This window comes from Electrona antarctica (genome assembly GCF_951216825.1).
Source record: "Electrona antarctica genome assembly, chromosome: 1".
NCBI lineage: Eukaryota > Metazoa > Chordata > Actinopteri > Myctophiformes > Myctophidae > Electrona > Electrona antarctica.
This window is the reverse complement of record NC_136806.1, coordinates 17,193,962-17,213,391: the sequence shown is the minus strand read 5'-3', so window position 1 is coordinate 17,213,391 and position 19,430 is coordinate 17,193,962. Positions and strand designations below refer to the sequence as shown.

At 45.6% G+C, this 19,430-nt stretch overlaps 1 protein-coding gene and 1 long non-coding RNA gene across 4 annotated transcripts in view; one reads left to right on the top strand and one right to left on the bottom strand.

Annotated features, from left to right (window-relative positions):
* Positions 1-19,430, top strand: part of LOC306940464 — a 687,363-nt gene that overhangs the window by 421,306 nt on the left and 246,627 nt on the right. The window lies entirely within an intron of this gene.
* Positions 1-19,430, bottom strand: part of LOC306930566 (multiple C2 and transmembrane domain-containing protein 2-like) — a 51,713-nt gene that overhangs the window by 19,678 nt on the left and 12,605 nt on the right. For all 3 annotated transcript variants that reach the window (XM_079511595.1, XM_079511596.1, XM_079511597.1), the window contains 5 exons: positions 16,235-16,364; positions 6,670-6,812; positions 5,883-5,959; positions 4,966-5,080; positions 4,667-4,705 (listed from right to left, as the gene is read on the bottom strand). In XM_079511595.1, coding sequence (XP_079367721.1) covers positions 4,667-4,705; positions 4,966-5,080; positions 5,883-5,959; positions 6,670-6,812; positions 16,235-16,364 — 504 coding nt within the window. The remainder of the gene's footprint in view (positions 1-4,666; positions 4,706-4,965; positions 5,081-5,882; positions 5,960-6,669; positions 6,813-16,234; positions 16,365-19,430) is intronic.

Here is a 19,430-nt window from a genome sequence, read left to right as displayed (position 1 = left end):
GTTACTTGCTACTAATCGTTTGTTAGCTCAAGCATTTATTAACAGCTATTGGTGTATAGCTTGTTCTGTTTATTAGCTGCAGCTGATACAGGCAGCGTACACGCTCCCTTCCTTCAGCAGGCGGCCCCTATCGGTGGAGCTATTGGTTGTAGCCTTTTCTCCAGTTTGTGTTGGTTTATTTAACCAAACTTTTGGCTGGTGTAGGCAGCGTTAGTACTCCCTCCTCCCAGCATGAATGCGTAATAGTGCCTTGACTAGCGCATTGGAAGTGTCTTTTGTTTCGCTCTGGACTAGCAAACATAAATAATAATGCACTTGGAGTTTGGATAAACGTCATAGGGCTGTGATAAACGTTCGCATAGGAAACACTACAGCCGCTACATAGCAGCGTCCAAGCCTCGACTGAAGGCTACTTTATTATCATAATTTATAAGTAAGCCTCAGCTGGGGGTACAGGTAGCGTGCAAGCTCTCCTCCCCCACCGCGACCATGCAGGTCGCACAGTCTAGCTAACAGCAGCGTTTGTGCGCTGTTCCTATGACGCACTTTACATCTGGTTAAATCTCAAAGTGCTACAATGAGCATTTGCATAAAACGTAAATGCATATTCACATGCTGCGGCAGGTATAGCAGCATTCAGTTGTTTGAGTTATATGCCGATCTAAGTTAAAGCCTCTGCTGGTACAGGCAGCGTACGCGCCTCCTCCCCCCAGCATATGGCCAACACCTAGCAACCAGTAGCGTCCGCGCCCTGGGCTAGTTGGGACTGGTGTGCACCGGCCAGTCCAGAGGAACCGGTGCCACCACAACGGAGAGCTCCCACTTTTGTACCTCGAAAGCCTCTGCTGGTACAGACGGCGTACGCACTCCCTCCAGCATATGGCCAACACCTAGCAACCAGTAGCGTCCGCGCCCTGGGCTAGTTGGGACTGGTGTGCACTATGCCGATCTAAATTAAAGCCTCTGCTGGTACAGGCAGCGTACACGCTCTCTTCCTTCAGCATATGGCCAACACCTAGCAACCAGTAGCGTCCGCGCCCTGGGCTAGTTGGGACTGGTGTGCACCGGTGTGCACTATGCCGATCTAGATTAAAGCCTCTGCTGGTACAGGCAGCGTACACGCTCCCTTCCTTCAGCAGATGGCCAACACCTAGCAACCAGTAGCGCCAGCGCCCTGGGCTAGCTGGTGTGACTGGTGTGCACTGGCCCGTCCAGAGGAACCGGTGCCACCACAATGGAGAGCTCCCACTTTTGTACCTCGTGTGAAGCTCCCCTTCAGCCGTGAGCCGACCTTGGTCCTGCCCCATGTGCCAGGAGGAAAAGGTCTGACCGCCGGCCACAGCAGATCCGAGAGGGCTCAGCTATCTGCGGAGCTGGCCCACATGAGGTCCATGCTCACCTCGGATAACACCTAGGCACCTCGGAGGGTTCGAGTGCCTCCCCCTCCGATGCCACAGCTGACTCGAGGACGATGTGCTCTCCCCGACAGCTTAAGCTATGCACTTCCATGACTATGAGGAAGATGCAGAAGACGGTGCCTCCCAGGCATCAGAGCCAGCCTCCCACTTCTCAGCTCAGGACCCACTGGCCGAGATGGCTCCATGCGCACCTTCATGCGCATAGCCGTGGAACGCTAATTGTTAGTCATACCACAGTAGGCAGTCGGATCCTCCAAGCGCCTTCTTCAGACGCGGGTCGGCCCTCACCGTCACTGGAGGCATTTGGTGTCATGTCCTCAGAGAGAGGACGGCTGATGTCCATCCTAGCTCTAGCCCATCGCCAAGTCGGGCTTTCACAGTCAAGCCTGACTGAGGAGCCTCTCTTCCTTCAGCATATGGCCAACACCTAGCAACCAGTAGCGTCCGCGCCCTGGGCTAGTTGGGACTGGCGTGCACCGGTGTGCACTATGCCGATCTAGATTAAAGCCTCTGCTGGTACAGGCAGCGTACACGCTCCCTTCCTTCAGCATATGGCCAACACCTAGCAACCAGTAGCGTCCGCGCCCTGGGCTAGCTGGTGTGACTGGTGTGCACTGGCCCGTCCAGAGGAACCGGTGCCACCCGCCAAGTCGGGCTTTCACAGTCAAGCCTGACTGAAGTCCGATCTACATACTTCCTCGTGACGCAAGACAGACTTGTCGACATGTCTTGAATTGATGGGACCCAACAGGGTTATGAAGTTCATGCTCTGCTCTACAGCACTTCCTGCCGTACCTGAGAGGCAAGCACATTCTCATACGTTCGGGCAACACCTCGACCGTGTATCATGTAAGTCATCGGGCGGGGCCACGTTGCTTGGCTGCCGTAGGTGTCTATGGACCCCCTGACTTGTGCAGCCCCCCCCCCCCCCCCCCACGCCTGATCAGCCTATGGGCAAGTTATCTAAGTGGAGAGCGGGACTACATGGTAGGCTCTCTCCCATCAAAAGCTTCCATGAGGGGAGCGGTACCCCATCCAATGGTGGTGAACACTAATCAGAGGCTACCTCGGCAGAGCGGAGGTGGACCTCCTCACCCTAGAGTCGCTGACTCACTAACCTCTCCGGTTCTCCCTAACGGAGACATCCAGCCCTCCGGGCCAGGACGCAATGGTCCGATGGTTTCATAGAACCTGAACGCCACAAATGGCTGTCAGCCCGCAGGCCTTCATGCCACATAGCCAGTATGAACAGAACGACCTGCATCGTTCCTGACACACACATGGCCCTAAGTAGGCCACCGCCCACAGGGCACTATCCTTTTAAATGCGCACTGGCCAGAGGCACTGTATATGCCTTGCCACTGCCTCTGATACGACCAGCGCTTCAGAGAGTTCTTTAGGAGGGTCACACCATACTTCTGGTTGCCCCCCTCCAGCCAAGAAGTACTTGGTTTCCTCTGCTGAACAGACCCAGTCGGAGGACGCCATGGCGTCTCCCCGACAGAGGTCTCCTCAACTGGGAGGCGGTCGGATATGGCATTCAAATGCTCGACGCCCCCAACTGTGCGTTTGGCCGCTGGCAGCCCTGAACCGCTGCCGAGCAGCTGTGTGGAACCAGCCAGGCATGCCACCCTGAATTCAAGGGTGCCATGACATCCATCAGACTACGGTACGATAACCGATGGAATCTATTTCCAACTGACGTGAGGGTCAGAGCAAAGACCTAGTGCGCTGCTCTGCCTACCTTTCTGGAGTTCCGCAGTCCCTCCTAGACGAGGGCCGATCTCCTACTCTAAAAGCATAAGTAGGCGAAATATCATGTCGATATGCTAGAATCAATATCGCACAGCCACAGGTGGGGAGCCACAGTCTGGTGTCCCTCTTCCTGATGGGGGCTCTGAGGTTGCATCCTCTACGAGCCCGGAGAACTCCGGCACAGGCTCTTCCCTAGTGCGGCATGGTCTATGCAGGCCTCCCTTTGAGCCCTCGGCACGGGCGGAGTTTAGAGTGTCAAGGAAGACGGAATTCTTCCTGGCCATTACCTCAACGTAGCGTGTCAGTGAGCGGCACGCCCTGTTTGTCAGTGACTTGCGTCCGGAGCAAAGCTCAGACGGCCTGAGTGTCTCTGTGGCCGAACACAGTGTTCCTCCTGAGGGTGCTGTCACATACACACCTCAACCAGCCTATACGGCTAGCACAGTCTTGCCCTCCACCAGGAGAGTGGATTGACAAGCGGGAACTATTGCGCCCAATGTGGGCCCTGAGAGCCGCTTGTTAGACCTGCCGCATGCATTCGGCGGTCAGAATGGCTGTTCTGTTGTGACGATGGCCCTTTCAAAGGTGGAGCTCTCTCCAGACAGCGCCCGCCCCACACTATTGTGGATGCCATTAACCACGCTTATGGGGCGAGTAACCGTACCCTACCATTTGGCGTGAGGTGCCACTCTTAACGGGAGCGTCCCCACATCATGGGCTGCCCCGAGGGAAGTACCCCTGGAATATATCTGCCGCTGCCTCATGGGCATCACAGCGAGTTTTCTATGTTCCACTGGGTGAGTGTTGCCACTCCCCACCCGCTGGACGTGGTCCTCTTACGAGAGTCCTCCGATTCTACTCCTTATGGCTTGGGATCAGGATTCCTCGTGACTTTGCTGGTATAAGTCATTCAGTGCTTAAGCACCGCCTCTGGCGGTCAGCAGGGACGAAATAGAACGTAAGTTACGTATGTAACTATGGTTCTATGAGTCCCGAATGACCGCCAGAGCACTCTTGTCACTCAGAATCCTCGTGGTCTCGCGAGAAGATTCTGTAGGGACTGAACCCCTGTAGACTGCCGGAAGATATAGACGACTCCGGGTCATCATGGGGTCAAAATTGACATTGTTGGTATAAAATACTCGACGGCGCATGCGCGAAGGGACGTATTCAGTGCTTAAGCACCGCCTCTGGCGGTCATTCGGGACTCATAGAACCATAGTTACATACGTAACTTACGATTTAGTATGTTGCGTGATCATCATACATACAGTACGTTGAGTCTGTCTAATCCAGTGGTTCCCAACCTGAGGTCCGGGCCCCACTTGGGGGCCAAAATGTATCAAAATCTGGCTGAAAATGCTTCCCCAGTAGCACAAAAATCTGAACGTGCAGCTTTTGTCAGATGTCCAAAAAAGGCTGGGAACCACTGGTCTAATCCACCATGAACTTACTGAATTAACGATTTAAACATATCGGTTATCATACCTTACCCTAAAATTTCTCTTTGGTGTCTGAGGCCATTTCAATGGCTGTAGCATGCAGGTTAGGTGTAAAAGAGAACAACAGCTTGGTTAGTACTGTAGGACAACAGGGAGAAAATGCAACAATTGATTGGATAAATAAAACAAATATTAAAATACTTTCCTTGCCTTTATGCAAGGAAAGTTGCAATTCTTTGCTGTTGCTCAACTTATTTTGGTGCAAGTATAATTGGCTGCATTTAAATGCATGAGCAGCATACTTATTTAAATCTATGCTTTGAGGAGTTCCCAAGCACAGATTGTCTTACTGAGGCACTCGTGCCGTCTCCGTCTCTGAAAGACAGACACACGTCCAACAGAATGACACCCATGTCCTCTTCTAGACTGTTGACATCCTCTAGGGGCAGAGACAGCTCAGTCACCCTGGAGAAAAAAAGAAATATATATATTATTACCAGTAAGACGCCCTGAGGGCGTGCACGCATCCGCCTGGGTGACAGCAGACTGCTGGGCGAGCGCTGGCGCTTTGGCATGGTGGGTCAGATCAACATATGGAATATCAGAACAGGTCAGCTCCATATATGGAGATATAGGGGTCACAGCGGGGGCAATGTCTTGAGTGTACAGGGTTTGATGAGGTATGGCCATATATGGAGTGTGGCTTGAATGTACAGGTTTTGATGAGGTCAGATCAACATATGGAATGTTAGAACAGGTCAGCTCCATATACTGTATGGAGATCTAAGGGTGGCAGCGGGGTCAGTGTCTTGAGTGTACAGGGTTTTATGAGGGCCCAGGTAGGGCCGGGAATTAACTTTCGGGCCTGTTGAGAACTCTAGTTTTTGCCGGCTGCTGAGCGTGGCTGCGCTAATAACATTGGGGTGGGCCCGTCTAGAGTTTGAATGGACAGGTAACAGTCAAAAGGGAGACATTGAAGAGGAAGGACGGGTGGTGGAGGATCAACATATGGAATGTCAGAACAGGTCAGCTCCATGGAGATCTAAGGGTTTGAGGTCAGATGTAGAGTTGCTGGCCCGGCTCCATATATGCAGATCTAGGTGATGATACAGTCTTCTCGATGTATCCAGGGTTTGATGAGGTCAGTGTTGTGATCTTCATATATGGAGACGGCCGTGCGGACATGCGTGTGCGAGCTGCGTGAGTGTGGACGGATACATTGGACAGAAATGTGTGTTGTGACGATGAGGTCATTGCAACGACTTACTTGTCTATCTGCAGATCACTGAGTAGGAGTCTGCTGGAGCCCATGAAGTCATCAGACGTTATGTCACGGTCATACACCTGCATGGATAACAAGCAGAATGAAGCAATATTAAACGAGAGGGTGTGCCTTACCGTCATTAATGGCACGCCTGCGTGCCGATAGGCGAGTTCCGTAAGCAGCGCAGAGGTGTACACGGAATGGGTATATGACTTGTGCTCAATCTAGTTAATAATATGGCATGTGAGGATCTGGTATTCTGTTCGGAAGGAGGTGTTTGTGTGAGCCTACTGTAAGTGAAATGGATTTAAGCCTCTCTGCCCAACATTGGACATACAGTTAACATTTGTCCTAACCCATGCAGGCTTGCTTCCTTGCTTCAATAAACCAAGCTAAGAATGATTCCTGACTCCAGCCTATTTGTTCTCAGAACCCGACCAATGAACTTACGTAGTATCACCACACGTAATCAGTAGGTGGAGAGCTGTGATTGATTCATTACTCAATTTACAAGAAGTCTACACAATTAGAGAATGTTGAAGAATTGTTATTTTTGATCCTCTGCCTGTTATCTCTCCTATACGTACCAACAACAATACAGCGTGGAATTGTTGACACAATCTTATCCAACAATAACAAAATATCCTATTAAAGTTTTTTGCCTGAGATGCTGAATCTCATCAAATGGTGGTCTGTGGCTCAAATGCAGAATAAATAATGGACTTTGATATGAAAAAGGTTGAAAACAACTGGACAAGAACCATGTGAGCAGTCTCTGACCGTAGCTCACCTTGATGTGGATTGTCTTGTCCAGATCACTGACGGGCAGACAGAAGGACTCACTCCAGGTGGGGTTGAGGTTTTTATAAACCACTTTGCTCTTGTAGAACGTCTTGCCGTCCAGTTTGAACTTCACATAAGGGTCGCTGGTCCCTGCGAATGGAAACAGTATAGAATTTGACAGCGTTATATTTACATTAATCAGAGGCAGTGTTGATATTGACAGAATTTTTTTATTTCGTTTTTTCCATTAAGTTTTAGTCACATTTTAGTCATCTGAAATGTTTTAGTTTGAGTCTAGTTTTAGTCGGCTAAATATCATGTAATTTTAGTCTATTAAAGCTACAGTTGATTTTGTCGCCAAAAAATTATTTTGGCAGGTATTTGATGGCGTCATAACGCCTGATTGTGCACTTCTCAAAATGCATGCTCAAAATAGTCGATCTGCAAGCTCACAACGCTTGTAAATCTATTTTCAGAGGGCGACACCCGAGCGGAAACACACGACTGGATCTCTTCTCCTCTAGTCCCTCCCTAACATTGTTGTGTAGATTTTTTAAATTAAAATGATACATATGAATGAGCTAAAACTGACTTCTAGGTGTAGCAATTCAGCTCATGCACCACTAGATGGAAGCCTAGTATTTTGGGTGCATATGAAATCTATCTTTCAAATGTGTTAGCCTTAAACTGTGACTACCGGTAGATTTTATTTTAATTTTGAGGCGCTAGCCCTCCTATGTCCAGCTTTGAGGGTTTGTGTAAACACAAACATTCTAACACAGACATTGAATGCCCTTGACAATGAATGGCCAGTTTTGAGTGTTTGTGCAAACACGAACATTGAATACAAAAGTGAGGACGCAAATTATGATTGGCCGGAATGAGATGATATATGATGATGAGAGCGGGTTTTTTATTAATATACTTTTTCTGACCATTTGGAATCTTTAAAAAAAATCACACCCGTGTGAAGTGAGGGGCGCTCTTATCTTGTACATCCTCATGAAGTAAAATAGACACTATGCTCAGACACTGACGTAAAATTGTCCATTGTCAATGGGAATGTAATGTTTGTGTAGGACAAAGTTTGTGGGCACACACCAAAAGCTGGATATAAGAGGGGCTAGCGCCCCTCAAAAAAAAGAAAATCACACCCATTTGAAGTATCATTATACATCATCATACATCATCTCATGAACAACTGAATTCATGTGATTGGTTGGTTAAATTTACGTCATATTTGACCTAATTTCTCCTTTTATTGTCAATGGCAAATATGAGACGTGTGGCGACAAGATTTAGCGGACATTTGACCTAATTTCTCCTTTCATTGCCAATGGTAAATATTCAGACGTGTGGGGACAAAAGCTGAATATAGGAGGGGCTAGCGCCCTTCAAAAAATATATAGCTGCAAGCAGCGATAAGGCGAGACCAAGCAATAAGCCCTTTTAGGCTGCTCAACAGTGCCACTTTAGGTCACCCAGCGGTATTGCAACTGTTCACACCCCAAACATACAGACAGACAGACAAGGCATGAGTTATGCCTGTTCAAAGTGCAGCTGTATTTTCTATAAACAGCTTTTGTCCCCACAAGTCAAAGTTTTATTACCGACGGTCAAACGGTTCATGAGATATGCCTGTTCAAAGTTTGCATTTTCAATTGAGTGCGATGGGCCAATCGCCGTGGGCTTCGCGTCCTCACCATTTGGCATAACCCTCTACCATATTAGCCTGGGTTCCAGCCTGAATCGCTGTGTTCCGTGATTCTGAATTGTCACTCGTTACTCAGTCTGGACAGAGGCTGCTTGACTCGCATTTCATAACTGTCTAATCTGTCTTTCTTTTATCTGTATTGTATTGTGTTTTTGTATGGACATAGTGTTGGGTGCTTGCACATATGCACACATGGCATCAACGCATGGTGTTGTGTGCAGGCACACTATACACTCTGTCTTTCTTTTTATCATTCATTTTTTAAGAGCCTGCCCAGGGACTACAGATGAAATTTAGCTTTGGCTAACTCTGGCCCATTTACAGTGAGGTGAAAACTGACATGTTGATTAATGAGCTTTGTCCCTGTCAAATAAATAAATAAATAACGTCAACTGTTACGTAGCCACGTTGTTGCTGATACATTATCCGCCAGCAAGACTCTGTCCATGCTTCTCACTGTTGAAATAAAAATCACACCCGTGTGAAGTGAGGGCGCGCAAAGTTTGTCATCGACTGGGTTAACTCAACCCCCGCCAGCAGGGGGCGCCAATAGTTCAGCAACCGCCACCGTTCACCACCATTCTATTTGGCTGTAGAAGAAGACGGCCTCCTCCGTAACCCAAAACTGCAATGGTGAAGGTGGCCGCGCCGATCGGATTATTCACGCGCAAAGAGTATTTTGAAGCATTCATATTTTAGATGCGCAGTCATGGGGAAGAGCTATTGAGCCACTAAACACAGTCGCTTTATTTATCTTTATTTATCCACCAAACACGAGACTCTCGTTTTCCAGGGCTTGTATTCTTTAATCCGATCGTATCGTTAGCTACTGTTTGCTAACGCAACAACACAAAGTGGGACAGTGGCCGCGGCCATTTTGAAGATGCGCGCGCATCCACTTCCATTCTAAGCCCTGCATTCAAAGACCTGTATATCAGAAACGACATTGAGGGGGCCGTTTCTGGTGAAAACAAGGGTTTTCAACGGCCTGTAGCAGGCGCTGTGACACCACACACAGCAGTTTGTCACTGTAACATGCAGTTACGGATATTTGGCTCTTCAAAGTAAGTATTACGCACGATAAAACCTTGGCAGTACGCTATGAATTAATGGCGGCGGATTAAGAGTAAAAAAAAACCTAGAAAGGCCTCATCCACCACATTTCTCTTTTTCCAATGCAATCCGAACTCGGAGCTGCCCGTGCGGGATATCATTAAAAAGACGTTAAAGGAGTCCTTAGCCAGGGATGAGTTAACAGTGCCGGAGATTAGCTGTCCACAGACGGACTGAGGGACGGACGGACACATGGACGGAGTGCAAAACATACTCTCCCCATGCCTTCGGCTGGTGGAGACAACAATAAAGGACCAAGAGTCCCTTCGGGCTTGGTTCCTTAAATAATCTGGACAAAACAATAAGGGACCAAGAGTCCCTTCGGGCTTGGTTCCTTAAAAATGCGGAAGCAAAGCATTCCTCGAGGTGCTTCAAACACCACTGAGCAGCTTCCATTGAAATGAACAGTGGGGCCGAGCTGTCTGCTCTCTAGTTTATATATAACTCTTTAGTCTCTTTATTCTTCTTCTTACTTTTTACATTTTTTCTGTAGTCATGGCCGCCAGTTCCCACCTGATGTCGTGTGGGAGTCCAGATTGCTCCAGATCGTTCTGAATAACTGTTAGCTTACATAACATCTTCAGACTAGGACTTAAGTGTAAGATCTGTAAAATGAGATCTGTTCCAAAGAGGATGATGCAATCTCCCACATGCATGCAGCAGCATGCATCCCACAATGTACCCATCAAATCCGGTCCTTTCCCCTTGGACTCAACCTTCTTCCAGGAGAAGGTATTGGAATTCAATTTCCACAGATCATTGAAGTATTTTCCCAGATCAGAGTTTCCGCCACCAAATATGTACAGTTCTCCATTGTAGACAAAGGCTGCATGACCCTGACGTTGTTCTGGAAGAAGCTGTGCAGAAGGTGTGCTCATCCAACAGTTGGTCTCTGTGTCAAACACTCTGATGCTGTTGTCCTGTTGCCCTACACCCCCAAATACAAACATCTTTGTCCCGATGATGGTGGCAGAGTGACGTGATGAAGCCAATGGTGAAGTACCCCTAGTGTTGATTAAAGACCAGACCATTATGGTGGTGTCCAACTTGTAGATGTCATTAGTGCGTCCAGTCAGCGGGTTCCATCCTCCATGGATAAACATGACCTTCTCCAAGACACAGGCTGAGTGGAGGTACCTCGCCTCTGGAACAGTTCCAGACATGTTTACCTTGAACCATCTGTGGGTGTCGACATCAAGTGCATAAAGAACATTGTCCCAGTCCCCTGTGATGGTAAACCAGTTGTTGTCATCAACTTCTGTGTTACAGTTCACCATCCCTCCCCAGATGTAGATGGTATCTTCTATCAGTACAGCTGTGTGTCCGATGCGCATGGAGGGAACCTCAAGGGAACATTCTCCTCTTCCGGTTGTAACCGGAGGCAACGTCATCCAGCACAAAGTCACTGTGTTGAAGACTTGAACATCAATCTGATCCTTGCTGTTGTAGGTCTTCTCTTGATAGAAGAACCCTCCAAAGGAATACACCTTGTCCTCCACTGGTCCAGCAGCACAACCATAGAAGCGGTGGGTTGTCTGTGGTCCTCTTTTCAGAGGCAGCGACCAGCACAGCATCTCTGACACTGTATCTCTCTCTCTTTGACGTCCTTTGTGTCTCACTGTGTCTGTCTCTCTGTGTCCTTCTGTCTGTCTGTCTGTGTGTGTCTGTGTCCCTCTGTCTGTCTGTCTGTCTGTGTCTCTTTCTGTCTGTCCTTCTGTCTGTCTGTGCGTGTCTGTCTGTCCGTATCCCTCTGTATGTCTGTATCGGTGACACAGCGAATACCTGTATCAAACTCACTGAATGTCTGTATCAGTGACTCAGCATTGAACTCTTACCTCCAATAAGGAAATCAGGATTCCTCTGGAGTTTTCTTTAGACATTTGCAACACTTTATATAGACCGACAACGACAACCCTCTGGTCTGATGATGTCACTCACAACACAAACGGATGTCATGCAACACTGATTTGCTCAGACTTACTTACACTTAAATGACCCTTTTAAATGTTGCTTACATGAAAAAAAGTCACAGCCGTGTGAAGTGAGGGGCGCTCTTATCATTATACTGTACATCATCATACATCATTTCATGAACAACTGAATTTATGTGATTGGTTAGCCGATTTTCTCGTCTACATATGACGTAGATTTTCCCTTCATTATCAATGGCATTTTTATGTTTGTGTCGCCACACATTTACGTCATATTTGGTGTTCATTTGACCAAATTTTTTATTTCATTGTCAATGGCAAATATTGAGACGTGTGGGGACAAAAGCTGTATATGTGATTGGTTAGCCGATTTGCTCGTCTACATTATGACGTACATTTTCCCTTCATTGTCAATGGCATTTAATGTTTGTGTTGAGACGTGTGGGGACAAAATCTGTATATAGGAGCGCCCCTCAAAAAAGACTAAAACTAACTTATAGAACTAAGCCGTTTCACAAAATATTAACTAAACATAATCCACTTTAATAACTATGGGTTTGAATCCGATGCGAGCTTGTGGATCAGCTATTTTAGCTACGTATCAATTTGGGAGTCCTGACCTCAACATGAAAATGTTTGAGAACCGCTGCTGTGTATTAGGTCAGGGGTTCTCAATGTTTTTGGCTGGGGACCCCCAGAAATGCTTTGGCCATGTATCGGGACCGCAGGGGGGCGGGGGGGGGGGGGCCCACCCCCAATACAAACTGACTGCAAAAATAACCTTAATAAGAGAGAAAATATATCATAAATAAATACTCAAACCAGATATAATCATTAAGGAAAGTGTATGCATGTACTCCATGTGTACTCTATATGTAAACTCTTCATTTCCATTTTCCAGCCATTCACTTGCAAAGAAATCACACCTGTGTGAACTGAGTGGTGCAGTGACGTCACACACTAACCATAGCAACCATGCCCACGTGGGGCCACGTACAGGTACCACGTACAGGTACACGGGTACAGACAAAGCTGGTTGTTGGAGTGGTTTGCACCACTCAAAAAAGGGAAAAAAGGGAGGGGGTTTAAATAATTTGGGGACCTCCCAACATAATTTGGCAACCCCTCTGAGGGGTCGCGACCCACGGGTTGTATTAGTGGGTGTCGATGAAGCACATGATCGGGCCACTTGATTACATCATGGTGAAATTATGACTCTTCTCTTTCAGCAGGTCTGGGACCTCAGGACGTTTGATGCTGGGCGTGCCTCAGACAGGTCGGGATCTGCCGTTCTGACGGAATGGAATGCCGCTTAGACAGAGGGGTGACGGTGTTTATAGATCCACCCTGGGCCTGACTCTGAATGTGTGTTTGTGTATCATCACCATGCCATCTACACAGAGACACATTCCTGAACATTGAGGCAGGGTATGGGTGTGTATGCACCGTCAAATCATTGTACAGGACATGTTTTAACTCCATGAAGAACCTGTCCCTGTTCTGGTCATTAAAAAGGTTGACAATCACTGAACTAAACTATATACTGGGGTGTTTTAACTAAGCATTATGTTATACTTTAGCTATTGAAAAATAGCAGATCTACAAGCTCATAGCGCGCCACCGAGTGGTGCGCTATGAACTTGTAGATCTGCTATTTTTGGAAAATCGTAAAAATGCGGCACAAATCTTTGAATATATATTCTTTCAGAGCGAACGTTTTTTTTATTTCGACGTCAGGCCTAAATGGGTTAACTCCATGAAGAACCTGTCCCTGTTCTGGTCATTAAAAAGGTTGACAATCACTGAACTAAACTATATACTGGAAACTAGTGATGGGAGATCAATCGGCAAACACATCGGTATCGGCCGATATTGGCCTTAAACCGATATATTGGTCATACGTATCGGTAAAATTGTTCAAATCAGTTTATAGCAGATTTTTATTTTAGGCAACAAAGTCTTATGCACACCTGATATGCTCTGAGACGGGTGCGTAGGCAGGGCTGAATAATAGGGCTACCTATTATTACCTATTATTACCTTTAGCAGATGCCTGAAGAAGGTCTTTGACCAAAACGTTGCCTAAATAAAGTGTTCGTATTTGTAAGTGCAGTGCACTTTTTTAAAAAAAGCCTGAAAATGCCTTTTGTTATGAAGAAGGCTGAATATTCTATGAGTGTTTTCTGGAGAAGCTTTCAAAAGAGTCAACAAGTTGGAATATTTTTTAAATAAAAATACTACATTCAAGCTGTTTATGCTGAGACATGGGACAACATTTCAGTTGCATCCCTATAGTTTTGGAATAAAGAGGCATTGCTTTTTGTGTTTATAAGCCTTTTTTCAGAGTTGACAACATTTTTATATTTTCTTAATACATAATTAGATCATATCGACATCGGTTATCGGCCATACCAGCAATTAATTATATCGGATATCGATATCGGCCAAAATGTCTCATCGGTACATCCCTACTGGAAACCCACTGTACAATCAGGTATGTCCTGATCACTTTTTTTGCTCGCGATCCGATTCCGATCATTTGATTTTGAGACATGCTGATACCGATTTTTCCCAATCCGATCAAAAAACTACCGCATGTTACTTCTACATGCTGCTAACTGTTATTGCTATATCTACAAACTCCAGTGGAATTGAAGTTGTAAACTTTCTAAAGGGATCTAGGGATCTTACATCAACAACAGTCCCTATCTACTTTAGGCATGTTGGGAGCAGTCTGTGTTAGATGTGCACACACCAGGGACACACAAACACACAGACAGAGGCTGCAGACAGACTTAGAAGTGGAGCTGCATGTGGATGTGGATGTAAATATCCATGCATAGCAAAATAAAACTTCAATCAGTTCAGACCTAACTCTATGGCTCTGCTCAGCAGAGGAACGGGTCGGACGAGCAGCTAATTCTGATTCCGATCTTTTGAAAATCATGTGATCGGCCCAGATTTCCGATCACGTGATCGGATCGGGACAACTCTTGTGTTAATGTAACTCCTCACTCACAGTTGCAATACAATATGTAAGAAAGACCGGTACAGTACAAGTAAGAAAGGCAGAGTAAAACTTCTAGTATCTGGATTTTTTTTGAATGTGTGGTTAGGCTTATTTATCGTCACTGGGAGGAAACCTTGGCTCGTAGTAAATCCCCAAACTGACCGACTTTAGTGCAAGTAAACAGGCTGTATTTACAGACTGAATGCCGTTTTGTTTTGTTTTGCTGTCCTTGTCCTTGACAGAAGCTCTGACAGCTTCAGGGATAAAAGTCTTGCTGAGCCTTGAGCCCAGCAGGGCTTTGAGTGGGAGGACAGTGCAAGTGATCGTGCATGAGGTCTGGAGGCATGAGGTCTGGAGGCATGAGGTCTGGAGGCATGAGGTCTGGAGGCATGAGGTCTGGACTGGAATCCAGAAGAGCGAAGCGGAGCTGAACAAAGCAGCAGCAGGAAGGAGAGCTAGGCGAAAGGCACCTCAATCGGCGCCAGCAGCGCATTCAAATGCCATCACTGCCAAAGAGACTGTCACTCACGTGTTGGGCTGCTCAGACACACAAAGTACAGTTCCCTCAGCACCACCTGATCCAATCCACAAAGTACTGTTCCCTCAGCACCACCTGATCCAATCCAAGTGCGCTTGTGCCATGGTCTCTCGAGACTGAAGGCCGCTACTACTGTACACCAGTGGTTCTCAAATAGTGGTCCAGGGACCACCAGTGGTCCTTGAGGGGGTTCCAGGTGGTCCCCAACTAAATGTTGGTAACCAAATGGACCCTTTTAGGGGTGGCTGTGACTCAGGGGGTAGATCAGGTCGTCCAATGATCCCTGGGTCGGCGGTTCGAGTCCCGGCTCCTCCTGTCCACATGTCGAAGTGTCCTTGGGCAAGACACTGAACCCTACATTGCCTCCAATGAGTTGGTCGGTGTGAGCTTGCCACCATTGGTGTGTGAATGTGGGAAGTGAGGACGCTGGCGTCGACTGTTCGCCGCTTCACCTCCCAATGTATGTATGAATGAACCATTGTAAAGCGCTTGGAGCTATAAAATGCAATTCATTATTATAAATATGCAATTCATTATTATAGATCTTTAACCAGACTGGAAAATGAAACGGTTCCATTTGGTTACATTTTACGCTCTCAAGAGTTAAATGCATCTGCATTGCTAAATTTACAAGAAGTCTCCATAATTAGCGAATGTAGAAGAAATTTTATTTTAATTAACGTCTGCATGTTGTCTCTCCTATGGTACCTACCAACATCAATACAGGATGGAATTGTGGACAAACTCTTATCCACGACAACAAAATAGTTTTGGGTCTGAGAGGCTAAATCTCATCAAACGGTGGTCCGTGGCTCCACCGTTTAAAGGCCGAATAAATAATGGGCCTTGGTATGAACTACAGCAGTGCTTCTCAAACTGTTTTAGTTGTAGACCTGTAAAGGTCCATATTGTTCCTAACTATCAATAATTTAGCTGGGGACCCCTGGAACCCACCAAGCAACCCTGGGGGTCCCCGGACCCCACTTTGAGAACCACTGCACTACAGAACCATGTGGGATAACTGTTGATCCCTTACTTGTCTTGTACATATACTTGGTGTAGTATATACTAGTATATACTACATCTGTGCGTTTGTGTGTGTGACACCAAATAGCTGTCCCAGCGTTATTGTTTGCGGCTGTTCACTTACTCCAGGTGTGTGAACAGTTTTTAGTGACAAATAAAATACTTCCAAATGATTCTATTTTGATTTTGATTACTTTCTACAACATCTCCAACAGTAAGGCGTGGGACTCCCTTGCTTACCACAGCGGTCTCTGATGACCAGATTTCTGCCTTCCTTCAGGTTGATGTTGAGGAGGTAGGACCTGCTGGGAGAGTCCTTGACCACTTCCTCCTTCCTCGACCCGCTCGGGGACTCCCCTCCCGCTTCACACTGTAAAAAACAACACATCATGGACTATAAGCAAGGGATAATGAATGGCTAGGTGGTAGGGCATTCACTTCTAGTCATTTTTACTAGTCGACTAGTTGTTTAACCCATTTAGGCCTGACCTCGAAATAAAAAAAAAATCTTCTAAATCCTCCATTTTCTGAAATATTTTTTTTTAGATTTTTCAAAAATAGCAGACCTACAAGCTCATAGCGCGCCACTCGGTGGCGCGCTATGAGCTTGTAGATCTGCTATTTTTCAATAGCTAAATTATAACGTAATGTTTAAAACACCAAAAGGGGCTCCCGCCCAAAATGGGTTAACTACCTATTATGTAAATAAATATTTGTACATTTAAAAACTGTGTACATTGGTGACTATAACTATAATCTACCTGATCTTGAGGCCTACAAAATCGGGAGATTTTTTTTTCTTTTTCTTATGAACTAGTGAACTAGTACCAACAGGTCGACTAGTGGATTTAATAGTTGACGTTGATAAATAGATCACAGACAGGGTGATTATGACATGGTGTGTTGATAGAGCATTAAAAACGATCCAAGCAGTGCAGCCAGGTGCTCTGAGGCTTTGATTACACAGCGGTCTGGTTATAGAGCGGATCGGTCGTTATCAAGAAATAACACACCAATCAGAATCAAGCATTCAACCAAGCCGTGTACTAATTCAGAATCTGAATCAGCTTTATTGTCACATCACAGTTTTACAAGTATAAAAGTGGGTGAAAGTCATTTTTGTGCATAGTTCCCATCGTGTTATTCTTCCAAGAACACAGATAACGGGAGGGGGGGGGGGAGTAAGGAGATCAAGGCAGGAAAGAAGAAAGTAAAGGGGTTCAGATATTAAAAGCTTGTTTCACAAACAGCATACTCGTAGGGTCTCTTGACTCTCAGTCTCTCTTAGCTTATTTACAAACGGCACAGCCATAGGGTCTCTCCTATCTTATTTACACTACAAGTAAGCGGTTTTCAGATATTTACACAGTTTCACAAACGGCACAAGAAATTCATACGCAATTCAAGTAAATCAATCTAGCATTCTAGAATCGACCTAATCTTCTGTACAGTCGTTGACATGCAGTAGGCCTACAGTAGGTAGGCTCGCTATCACTGCTGTCCCAGATAGATAGTTTACTGTGAAACACTGTGTGCATTTGGTGGGAAATTAAGCTTCATTGTGTTGTTCATATATATCTGCTTCCCAAAAGGACTTTCAAACTAGGAATGTCTGCCTGCAATGACATGCATAAGATCTGGTCATCCCAGCTTAGTATTAAAGATGTTAAAAGTAAGTAGTTAGAGAAACGGTTGGATGGCACTTACACCCGCCTTCTAATGAGAGCGCAAAATCTATCTTGGAAGAGCCACCCATCGACTAATCTAATATACGGCAACCTTCCCCGTGTTTCTTCACTAGTCTGATCCAGAAGAACACAGTATGCCGGCCACTGCTACAGAGCTGACAATGAGGTTATATCTTCCCTTCTTCTCTGGAGTCCTGCCTCAGGGCGGACCAGAGGTAGAAAACTGTCGTTCCCCGATGCCATCGCTAGGGACACATGTATCGGTAAGCAGGAACTGGGGATGGCAATGAAGTACCAGAAAGTCTGGCGGGGCATTGTGAAATCCATGATCTCGGCCGCGGTCGAAAAATGATGATGTGTTTCTTTCCATGGAATTCTTTCCATGTTCAAACTTAAGAACCAATCCAAACCAGGAACTAGTAAGTCATCTGGGATCATGGATCAAACAAAGGTAACATGATTCCAACACAGCACTCCCACAAGGTAAGTAAAGTAACAAGGCAAGCACACCTACACAGCCCAACTAAGGCAAACAACTTTTAAAAGGTGTTCAAAGATAACAGGCTGTCACTATATTGGGGAAATGATGATCTCATATAACTCTGAATGGCATGCTATTTCCTTTAGCAAGTAGGACAGGAAACACATCAACCACATACACAGAATGCAGACTACATACACACAGGATGCAGAGAGACAATGTATGCCTCAAGAAACTAAACGAGAACAAGAGCCTACAATCAATCTAACCCCCATAAGAGACCATTTGTGTTAAAACCATTGTTGTTTTGTTTATATATATGTATGTATGTATGTATGTATGTATGTATGTATGTATGTATGTATGTATGTATGTATGTATGTATGTATGTATGTATGTATGTATGTATGTATGTATGTATGTATGTATGTATGTATGTATGTATGTGGTTAAAATGGGTAAGGTTTTAAAAAAAGGCAAAAGCATGCTCTGTTGCACTGGCTCAACTTCTGAGAATGTGTTTGGTTCATTAGCCACCAGATGGCATACCTTATAAGTATGTATGTATGTATGTATGTCTGTATGTCTGTATGTATTTAAAAGGGGTATGTATGTATATGTATGTATGTATGTATGTATGTATGTATGTATGTATGTATGTATGTATGTATGTATGTATGTATGTATGTATGTATGTATGTATGTATGTAACCAGGCAAGTTACTTAAAGTATTCAAAATAGCTTGTAAACACATTCTGTGTGGAACAAACTTTTGACTATTTTAAATAATCAGAAGTTAGTTTGAATTTGAAAACCACAACCGTATTTCTGCTTTTTCTCGCATTGCTTTTCGCAGCTCAAGTTACTGGGTCACTTCTGCTTTTTAATAGTATTATATACTGTAAGTTAGTTTAGTTCTTTACTCGGGTCTGAAACTTGAAATGTTGAGCCCGACAAGGCCCGAGCCAGACACATTTCTAGTAGGGTTGTGCTGAAATATCGATATTGCGATATATATCGATACGTCCTCCCGCGATAAATAATCAATATCGATTATTAAATTAAAAAGATTTGTTTTTTGTTTTTTTAAATTTGAAATAAAACTAGAAAAAGTGCCCCTCGGGGCACAGGTCTCCACCAGGGCAGGTCAGGTTGTGGCCTCCTGGTGGTGCTATAATAAGCCAATGTGAAAAGGGTGCCATTTCTTTATACGCCTTTGATGGCAATTGGATGATTTGAGGCATTTTGTTCCAAAAATGTGTTTTG